We start from the raw sequence: 11,870 nt of genomic DNA on the forward strand, positions 1-11,870 counted from the left end.
TAGATCATTTATAACAATGCTACTATTTTATCAAAAATACAATCTCTTTCTTTATTATTTTCAGTAAAATATCCTGGAAAATTTTAAAAGAATTATTGTTTCTTTTATTATATTAATAATAGCTTTACTAAATAAGCTTTTATTTAATATTTGGATATCGTCTTACGTATTTTATTCATTGATAAGTTTTGATGTACTCTTAAAATGGTTTTATTGAAATTTATACAATAACATTTCCACGATATAGAGTTTCATATCTCATGCTTACTATTACTTTTTAATTTCTTATTGATTAGCTTCTGATAATTTTCTGTAGATTTCCAATGAGTGGTAACACAACCTTTTTACTAAAATAAAAACTACCATAAACTCAAAAACAGCAATAAAAATAAGAAGAATAAAATAAAAGCATATAAATAATAAAAGCTTATTAGAAATTAACTTGATTCAACTATACAATATTAACAAATTCTAATCAATACTTATAATAAATTCACAATGAAACAAGTTAATTTTTCTCAATCAGAAATACAGAAACTTTAGAAATTATCTCACTTGCACAAAAATTATTACCGCGTCACATTTAACTGCCACTAACATCCACACTTTTAATTAAGAGATATATAGACTGAGTCAAACTTTCACTAAAAAATCATTAAATATTAATTAAATTTAAAGATAAAAATTAATTAATTAATTAAATTAGATACTAATTTAGAGATTAAAAAGTTATTGATATCTGATGTTATTTTTATTATTAATAAAATAGTTTTCAAATTGGTATCTAAAATCTGGTAACTAAAACTTGGTAAGTAATAGTTAGGTACCAAATTTAGAAATTACTTTATAAATTTTTAATAATAATAAAAATTATTTTTGATACCAATAATTTTTTAATTTATATAATAGTTTCTAATTTAATCAATACAGTAACTAATTACTTTAATATCTAAAATTAGTTTTTATTTAATAATTAGTGTTTACAACTACTTAAACTATAATGCTTACATTAAAATCCTAGTTATTTATTACAGCAGTTTTGTGTCTCCTGCATATATCAGAGGCACTAAAGTTGCAACAGAAGAGGCAAAGGAGAGACAAATGATGATACAGAAGAGTGAATGAGAACTATGATGGAGCACCAAGATATGAGGCAAGTCTTAATATGTCACTGAATATTCCAGCAGCAGTGACTTGTGCACCAGCTCCAGGTCCACGAACAATGAGAGGCTGAGTTTTGTACCTTCTTGTTGTGAAAGCAATCATGTTATCTGATCCTGATACTTGTGCAAATGGATCATCCTTCTTGAATCTTCTCAGCTCTACCACTCCTTTGCTGTTTCTCACGTCCACCACCCCCACATATCTCAACACCTTCAAACATAACATCAAAAACTTGTTGTTATGGAAAACACTATCAATGCCTTTAATGTACCTATTTTGTTCATAATCAAGATTCCTGAATATTCTTTAGTTACTCACTTCTCCAGCACTCTCTGCATCTTTTAATTTCTCTGCTAATTCCTGATCAAATTTTGGCAGTTGCTGCATAAACTCTTCAGCTGATGCACTAACCTGCAAGTCCTCAAAATGTTCATATAAACTGATAATAGTAGTACACAGTAAAACAGAACTCTATGATTAATAGAAATCGGTTCTGACTCTTAGTGGTTCTGGCACCAGATTTTCAACGGGAATATCAGAAAGCTCTAGCTTCAAACCCGATTCCCTTGCGAGAATTATCACCTGTAGAACCACAATAAACTTAAAAATCAAATAATAATAACAAACAGATTCAAGAGGGTTGAGCTAATTAAGCATAAAAAAACCATCATGAACTTAAATAGCACTGTCATCATCCCAGATGGTCTAACTAGTTCTCATTGGCATCATGATATTTCAATATAGTAGTTAGTCATAACTTTCTTTTATAAATATAAATTATACATTTTGAGATTTATATTATTATTAAGAATTAGATTTTTAAGTCTAACTCAATCTCATAAAAGCGTCTCCTCACACCAAAAGTTACAGTTCGTGCATGGAACAATATATTATGAATAGACTCGAAATGACTACCATATTTAGAAATGTACTTTTAAATCTAACTCAATCTCATAAAACCAGCTTATGAGATGAGGTTTGTACCCACTTATATACTGTGAAAGACTTTAATCTCTAGTTGATGTAGAATCTCCAACAATTATCCAAATAAATTGTAAACAGGAGAGGACAAAGAATTGAAAAATTGCTTATCTACACGATGTTCTAAGGTCGACTATCAGCAACACATTTGATACTGTACATTGTACCTTTCTAGCAACATCAGTTCCTGACAGGTCATCCCTTGGATCAGGCTCGGTAAAACCTGCATCCCTTGCTTCAGCTACTACCTCACTAAAAAGACGGCCATCTTTGAAGTTGTTAAAGATGTAACTCAAAGTCCCACTGAAAACCAAAGCAGTAGAAGCATAAGATCAAAGGAATAAAGCGTAAGAACATTATTAGTGATCCATGAAGTAATGTTCTTCATTTCTATTTCACTCCTGGGGGAGCAAAAACTGCCACAGGGTGGACAATAGTCTGATATGTTGGGTTGTCTAATCCACAAAAAGAGAAGTGGTGATAGAAAAATAGTTTCACAACGAACCTGAAGATACCTTCAATTTGCAATATTCTGTCACCAGTCTCAAGAAGGCCCCGTAAAGTGCTGATAATTGGAAGACCAGCCCCAACAGTGGCTTCATAGAAGTAATGTGTGTAAGATTGCCTCTGAAGAGCTCTTAACCTCAAATACTGGCCATGGAGATGCAAAGAAGGTGATCCATTACAAAAAAGCAAAGTGTAAAAGAATAATGATGTGGTAATTGGAGATTATAGAAGGGAAAGACTCAAGAAATTAGCAAAATGGCGTTAGAGTAACCTTAACTAGGGAATAATGCACATGTTACATTACAAAAAAGGGTATGTTATAAAAAGGACAATAAGGTAGATTGTTTCATTTTACCTCATTAAGTGGTCCTGAATTTGCCTTCTTGTTGGGAGTGATCACATGTATTCCTTTGCACAGCCAATCATCGTAATTGCTAGCTATGACTGTGTCGGCTGTGCAGTCCACCAACACAGTGTTTGGTATAAAATGATTTCCATGCACATTTTGAACAAATTTTTCCAAATCAGCAACTTCTCCTTTTTCTTCTCGAAGTTCTCTCCATTTGTCTAAGTTGATGCCCCTGAAATCAAATAGTTCATCGTAATTTAGTGAATGAAATGAGAACCAAATTTGATCAATAGGGCAGACATCATCGGGGAAATTTCCTTCTTCATTGGACCTGTTTTAAGCCATTTTGATAGAACAAGGCCCTCTAGAACGGTATAAATAAGAAGGAACCCTCATAATGAAAGGTAATATCATTCTGAAATCCAAAACTTTACTATCCATATTGACCTCATCTAACTTGAATGTCGGATTATCTTTGCAAGTACTCCATCCTTTCGGAATTCAAGGAGAGTAGTTGAAATTGAAGAGCAGACAGGAGCAGTTCCATAGGGGATATTCGGATCTCGGATAACTTGTAAGAACAAGAGTCATATGTTTGACAACACTACACATCTTCCTTAACTAGTTGCCCACAGAGCTTAACTGTTGATTAAACTAGGGATGTGATGGCTCAAGCTTCTATTATGTTGTTCTGTAACTGAAGTCTCGTGAGCTTCTGGGTTAAATCATTATCCCTATAGAGGCTTTTATTTTTTTCACTTTGGGATCATAAGGTCTCAAATATTATGTCAACTATTTAATGTTCAAATAATAAAACTAATTTGACTTACTCGTCATCATCAAGGAGCATCAGCTTAGAACCAATGATCCCCATTACACGCAAATCAATGTTAAATTCCTCTTTCAGAATTGCAGCCTGCATAAATAAATTTTACATAAATTCGGGATAAACCTCAAGAAACCTAAAAGGGTGTTGAAATTTTAAAATGGACCAAGAAACTAGTGTTATTGCTTCATCATTTCATGTGTCCTGTGTGTACGTACGTGCCTATGCATGTCAGCAAAAGGTCATGTTTACAATACCAAAATACTAACTTAATAACAACCAATGATAAAATCCGGAAACCTTTTTTATACACAAGATTAGTTTCCGAATTATCCAGATGCGTGATTAGCTTTTGGATTACATGTTCTGGAAGTCTTTTCTAGACATAAGATTAACTTCTAGATTATGTATGAGGGTGACAAAAAAAAGATAAAATGGTATTTTCATATTTAGTACGGGTAACACAATAAAGGAGGTATGGAGATGCAGGAAGAAACAGTCTTACCTGATCTTTTAGCTGGTCAAGAAGTGTGCTTCCAATTGATCCAGGCCCAACAAGGCCCATTGCTATGGTGGTTCTGGAGAGATAAAATCTGGAATGAACAGCACGTAAAGCCTTTACAGAATCCTCCCGCTTTACAACTACGGTGATGTTGTACTCAGAACAACCTTGTGCTACTGCACGTACATTTATGTTGGCCTGTGTTCAATTTCAACAACATCTATTACTACACACAAGTTCAACCCAAAAAACAATATATACCAACGTATTGTTTTTATACATTCTTGCTGTATATTTTCTATATAGATTGCATGATAGTAGGATTAACTTTTCTATATTATTTTCATCAACAGAATGCAGAAGTAACTTTAACACAACAATAAGCATCAAAATACAGATATCAACCATAACTTGCTGACCTTTGCCAATGCATCGAAAAGGGTGGCACTAACTCCAGGAGTACTTGCCATTTTCTGGCCGACAGCTGCCAAAATACTACAATTTGGAAGGACTGCAACCTGAGAGACCCAAAGAAACCATTGATATTGATTGTTATCAGCAATCTGTTACTCACAGAAATCACCAAACTTTTGCATAATGCCACATATTTATTCAACATTAATGAAGTAGATCCCTAATTCACTTTCAGAAATTTTAAATAATTTATAAGTTAGATCCTAGTCCTTAAGATACTATATTTTGAACATTTGTTGTGTGCTTGGTCTGCCTCTAATGGGGTCACACAAAAAGAAATAAGGAAAAGTTATATGATATCAATCTTCAGCTTTATAAACTTAATATCTACAAATATCATAATTCTTCTTAGTCTTGACACTTGAATCGTGATAACTGAACACAAGAAATTGACTGCAGTCAAATTGAAACTAGCACGTGGTTGTATCAGAATTAGATTTGACACCTGAGAAAGACGACCAACATTCAAAGCGCCATCAAATAAAGACTGCAACACCTCGGCAACTGCTTTTACTTCTTTCTCAGGAACAGCAAAGCACACAGAATGCTCACTACTAGCCTACAAAGTTAATTACCATGTAAAATTCATATGTATATATATATATATATATATATATATATAGCTGTGAAAAATTAAGGGGGAAAACAGCAATAGATGGTGAATGGACCTGTGATATCATAATAACATTCGCTCCAACATCTTTTACTGCAGCAAAAATAGCGCTAGCAGTTCCTGGAACACCAGCCATTCCCGTTCTGCAAAAGGAAACAATGAGAAAAACATTGTAGTCTCCAACTCTGAGGCGTCTAGCATAAAATGGCTGCAATTCGTGACTCACCCCTCCACATTCACGAGTGCCAAGTTGTCTATGGTTGCAAAGCCTTTGACATAATTTTTTAACTTCAGCTTATCTTCATCACCAATAATAGAAGGATGGCAGATCATTGTTCCAGAAGAAGAAAGGTTGAAAATATTCCTTATTATGATTGGTATGCCATATCGAATAACTGGAGTTATTGTGCGTGGATGTAAGACATTGGCACCAAAATAAGACTGCGCAAGATGTTGTTTGAAAGTTAGTCTCCTGAATTTTATACACACAATTAGCTTTAAAACTTTGGAGACTACAACTTACCATTTCCCATGCTTCTTGATAAGACAGTGTCTTCAAAATCACAGCATCACCGACTGCAGAACATGTCTATACTAAATTAAACTCACACTGAGACTGACATAATCCTTATTGTCAAATTATATAATTCATAATTATATAATATATAAATTTGTGTCCCTATGTCCTACATTTTAGAAATTATACGTATCTCCATATCATTAGTGTCCATCTCTGTGTTACATAGTAAAAGACACAACAAAAACAAAATTATCATCACCGTGTCAATAGTGAAGGATCAGAACGAACCTTTTCTAGGATCTGCACTATACACGCCATCTACATCTGTCCAAATTGTGACCTGACGAGCCTTAAAGAGAGCACCCATAATAGCTGCAGAGAAGTCACTTCCATCTCTCTTGAGAGTAGTAGGAATATTCTGAGGTGTGCTTGCAATAAATCCTGTGGCAATGATTACATCAGATGGATTTATAGAGTACCATTTCTCAAGTCTTCGTTCAGATTCCAAGTAATCCGGGTCAACTTGATCAGAACGAGTAGGTTTTACAATAAGGACTTCCCTCGCATCCATCCATTTGCAGTCAGTCCCTTGCTGCAGAATAAAAGGGAAGCAGCTGCAATCAGCACATTCACACTAAAAGAAAATGCATACATTTCTTAAAAAGAACAGCATACTTTCTTAATTACTAAAGACAATATCTGTGCAGACCATAACTCTCCGTGACCCACAACAAATTCAGTAAAGGATTCTGTAGCATGACCAGCTGCAAGATATGAAGTATGTTGCATGAGTTTTTAGTTCAAAGGGAAGTAAAAGGGCAGAAACAGATAGAGAATAGGGGTTACCTATGTATATGGCCTGAAGCATTGCTTTGAGGTCACTGATGTCTTGATGCAACTGAGATAAAAAAGCAGCAAGATCTTCTCCAGCAATTAGGTCATGTGCAGTTGAGCTGTGCTTCTCCAAAACAACATCCAGGGCAGAAACATAAGACTCGTCACGGGACTGAGCCTTGTAGATAAGATCATACATCATATCTGTCACTTTTGACATAGCAGAGACCACAACAAATTTCCTCTGAGAATCATCATTGATAATTATGTCTGCAACATTCTTAATTCTCGATGAGTTTCCCACACAGGTTCCACCAAACTTGTGAACAGACCAAGTTTCTCCTTTGGGGAGCCTTTTTTCCTCCACAGCTACATCCACTGAAACATCTGCCCGAAAATAAAGAAAAGCACACACTAAATTGCCATTCACTACTCTCATTTCCGTACCTTCTTTCTGCACAATGAAAACAAAGCATTCTTATGTGCATATAAATAATTAGCTCAAGTGTGAACCTGTAACTGAAGCACATATCCTTGCGCTTGGTGACTCTCTCCCAAATCGTAAACTTATTAACACCAAGAAAAAGAAAATCTGTCAATGGACTGCGGCTAATTGAATTGGAAAGAATAAATAAATAAAAGGAAAATGCAGACCATGTACAACACATCACTTGTTTTTTACATTTACCTAGTATTTTAACAAACATATGATGAATTTCAATGTTGTTTTTGTTTGCAACAGTAATATAAGTGAATGAAAATGTAGGAAAATGCATTACAGGCAACATGGTTTTCAGAAAAAATGAAATGAGAGAGTATGAGATAGTATAGTTGTTGGTGAAGATACCGAAGGTGGTGTGAAGAAGGGTGGGAAGAGAGTGAGCAGTGACATGAAGTGTGTGGAATTGGAAGGGAAGTGCAGTTGAAGGAGTGAAAGATGACAGAGCCAAATGACAGCATTGGCAATGCCATGAGTGTGTGCAGAAGAGAAAGGACAGTGTGAGGAAGTTTGTGAGATATGAAGTCTATTTATGAACACTCACTCTCTTACACTGTTGCTTTAACACCATTTTTTATTTCTGTCTCACTTTTTTGTGTATCACGTGTGAAATTTGTTAGTTTATCTCTGTAATTTGCATTGTTCCTCACCACTGGGTTGAACTTTAAAAAAGTTTATTACTTAAGTAATTGTGTGGCAGTGTTACAGCATAGGCTATGATTCCCTACTCAGTCCTCAATTATTTCTACCAATGAACTTGTCCTGTTGCTGCTTAAATTCATGTGCCCTACTCAAAATCATAACCCCAACCACCTTAGCCACTCACAATACCTATCCCAGATATACCTTTTCTAACTTTTTCCCTTTTTTAACTCACAAGATCAAAAAAAATAAGAAATTAACTTTTCAGCAAATATTGAATGGTTTAGAATTTAGTACATAAGATTTAGAGAGTTTAAAATTTATAGTTTGTGATTTCAGTTTAGGGTTTAGGGTTACAAGAACTTAGAATTTAGGATTTAAGATTTAGAGTTTAAAATTTATAGTTTGTGATTTAGTTTAGAGTTTAGGGTTTATAAGATTTTAGAATTTAAGACTTAAGATTTAGAGTTTAAAATTTATAGTTTGTGATTTTAGGATTTAGGATTTAGATGATCTTAGAATTTAGGGTTTAAGATTTATAATTTATGTAAATATGAGTTTGAATTAGATTTAAATTTTACTATTTCACTATATTAAGAACAAATAGAATGATTGATCTAATTATACTATTTTAATAGATTTGAGGTTGGAATATTTATTATTTAAAATATTTTATATTTATTAATTTACAAAAATAATCAAATAGATTTATTACTTTAAATAAATATTTATAAGATTTGATCACTTCTTAAAAAAGTATATCTTATTACTAGATAGTCTTTTATATCATATTATAAACAACTCGTCTTGATTAATTACTTCCCATCAAATAATTTCACGAAAGGAATATATTCATATGGATATTAAAATAATTAAAAATGATATAAAACGCAATTCTTTAAATATTACGAGTAAATAATTAAACTAGTTTTTTTTTTTTAATTTTACAAACCAAGCCTTTCAGAAAAAATATTGTGTAAATTTTGTTTTGAGCAAAATCTGGGCTTCACATCTCCTCTATTTCACTATAAAAAAAATATAAAATTGTATTTTCGTGTTCACCTTTAATAACTTTATAAGAAATACAAAAATTTAATTATTTTAATTGTTCTGTTTAATTCTTTAAATTAAAAAATAATTACAAATTTTAATAAATTTTAAATTTTATCTTCTAATACTCGTCCAAACATATCCTTGTCATAGTTGCATGTATACAAGTTTAAAAAATATATGTATTGTTTCCTAAAAGTTATTGTTTTTAGTATTTATAGGTAAAAAGTCAATTAATCAAATAATACTAAAAAATTAACAATCTATCCTTTATAAACATATTTAGTGATTACGTAGAGGTAATGTTATACGTCTTTTAAAAGGTTTATATCGTTTAATTTTATTTTTACTTTACGCATGATAAAGGAAATTATGAGAATTACTACTAAAAAATATTCAAACTTTGCAATAAAAAATTCAATACATTTTTAATTTTATGTGGTTAGTTTCTAACGCATAATTACTAATTAAAAGCTGAAATATTAATGTATTTTATTTATTATTCGTTAACTTAGAAAATGACTCAAAGAGAAAGATCTTTTTGAGAATTTTTATTTTATAAATTTGAATATATTAGATGGAAACACAACTAATAAATTCAATTTCTAATTATTGTTATTAGAAAAAAAGGACACATTAAACTTTTCAAAATAGAAAAAAAAACTAACAGATGGACCAAAAATTGATAAATTAAAAAAAAACTAAAAAAATACCAAGAGACTAAAACTAAATAATATCCATACTAGATATACAAAAAAATATCACACCTAACAGACATTTTTTTAAAATAAATTTAATATAAAATATATATTTATATTAACAAATTCATTTTGGCTAATTCTGAAACTAATTACATACATTTTTAGAAATCTATTGTAATATTCTTTTTCCTAATTTTCTCACAAACTACAAATTATATTTTCTCATTCTCTTCAAATAAATGAAACGTCACTCTCTAAAAGACGAATAAATAAACCAAGATATAAAATAAAACAAAAACTCAATGAAATTTGTTAAATTCCAAAAAAAATATCACAATACTTTAAATAGTCTAATTACTTTATCTTAAAACAATCTCAATCACCGTAATTAATGAACATATAGTAATCATTATTATTCTAGATAATTAAAATTAAAATAAGTTCATTATTCATAATTATTTTAATTAATATAATTATGCATTCTGATAAATTGAAAAACGAAAAAAAAACAGTGTTGTTGTTATCTGATTATATGATATCTGTGTATTTGACAACTTTTTTATATTTTCATAATTAATATTTGATTTTTCTATAAAAAAAATATTTTTTCTGTCAAGATGAAATATAAATATTAATTATTAAATAGATAACTATTTCATAATTGTAAATAAAATAAAGCTTTTAAAATATCAGAAATGAAAATTAATAATCGTATAGTGTTGAAGATTAATTTAAAGATTTCCTCATGATGATTATTATTATTTTAAAATTAAATTTATTTAGTGGAAGAATAATTTTAAACATAACGTGAAACATAGGAAGCTAGGTAGCTTGCTTTTAATATGAAAAAAAGACAAAGACGTATAAATTGTAACGTGTGGTTTTGGTTAATAGTTTTCAATGGGATCACTATAACTTTATAAGGTGGTCCTACATAGACTACAAAATTATATTAATATTAAAATTATTTGCATCATAATTTTATATATTTAAAGTTACATATTCATCTTTTAAAATATTAATATTTTTAAAATGCGTTTATTTTAATCAACTAAAATTAAATTATGCATTTGCTTTTAATATTCAAAATAAGTTAATTTTTTAATATATAATATCACCTTTTACTATTGTTTGTACTAAACAGAGCAAGGATTATAATTTATTATTTTATTTTAGAAGATTTACAATCGAAGGAAATGTTTCATTATATAAAGTAATTTTCTTAAATATTTTTCGTCACTAAATAGAATCGTATTTTATGTTTTCTAACATCCTATTTATTATGACTATACTAATTACATCCATTAATATATATATATATATATATATATATATATATATATATAAAGTGTGTGAATATACTAGTCAAAATTATAATTATACTATAAAATACTTAATCAATTATTTGATTCACTTTCTATTTAATAATAAAATAATTTGTAATTACATTTCATTAATTCACAATAATTTGTTGCACCCTATATTTATAAAAAAAATATTGCATAACTGATTAAATATTAACATTTAAACCATTATAAATGTATTGGAAATTTATCTTCCACTACTTCTTGTATTATAATGTTTTTCTGCACCTCATGACAATGTAGTACACAAATCAATTTCTATTTCTTATCAATTTTATTCTCATGTGATCAATAACATAAAACTATCATATATATCATTTTCATAACAAGTTTCATATTTAGTACCATGATCATTAGGATTATGATACCATTTAGGTGCTTCTTACCACACATTCATAAAAAAGTCATAATATACAAACCAAAATTATAACACCCATAAAATATCATCACATGAATCAAATACAATATACAACACAAAGTGTAAGGTGAAATTGCATACACACATATATGTGTCATCAACCACACACATGAACACATACCGTATATGTATAAATCAACACAAAAACATTTCATTACTTGATACATATGATTTTAGCGAGTTTATCTGGTTTAAGTGGTTGAACAGTCTTTCTCGCTTGAGCGACATTACATTTTTTTTAGTGAGACCAGTTTTAAAGAAAAGAAAATTGATATGATGTCTCTTTTACGGTAGGCCTAGGTAAATCAAGTCACAGACAAGTTGTGATGTTTGGGGTTACACTCTTAAATAATAAAAATTACACTTTGATTATCAACTATAACTTTTAGTCTAGTGGTTATTATTATTATTACTATTATTGTTGAC

The 11,870-nt window shown here is 30.2% G+C and overlaps 1 protein-coding gene across 1 annotated transcript; it reads right to left on the bottom strand.

Moving 5' to 3' along the window:
• Positions 1–937: 937 nt before the first annotated feature.
• On the bottom strand, positions 938–7,819 carry LOC137815289 (bifunctional aspartokinase/homoserine dehydrogenase 2, chloroplastic). Its single transcript, XM_068618418.1, has 18 exons — positions 7,618–7,819; positions 7,284–7,336; positions 6,783–7,157; positions 6,612–6,700; positions 6,225–6,528; positions 5,940–5,992; positions 5,643–5,857; positions 5,472–5,559; positions 5,249–5,362; positions 4,749–4,847; positions 4,333–4,527; positions 3,832–3,917; positions 3,008–3,233; positions 2,651–2,796; positions 2,313–2,448; positions 1,663–1,746; positions 1,483–1,575; positions 938–1,374 (listed from the first exon to the last, which is right to left on the bottom strand). Exons 1-18 carry the CDS (start codon positions 7,740–7,742, stop codon positions 1,129–1,131), a joined length of 2,727 nt encoding a protein of 908 aa, XP_068474519.1. The 5' UTR covers positions 7,743–7,819; the 3' UTR covers positions 938–1,128.
• Positions 7,820–11,870: the final 4,051 nt, after the last annotated feature.

The sequence above is a fragment of the Phaseolus vulgaris genome, chromosome 1 (genome assembly GCF_051622355.1).
Source record: "Phaseolus vulgaris cultivar YP4 chromosome 1, ASM5162235v1, whole genome shotgun sequence".
In the NCBI taxonomy this organism is placed as follows: Eukaryota; Viridiplantae; Streptophyta; class Magnoliopsida; order Fabales; family Fabaceae; genus Phaseolus; species Phaseolus vulgaris.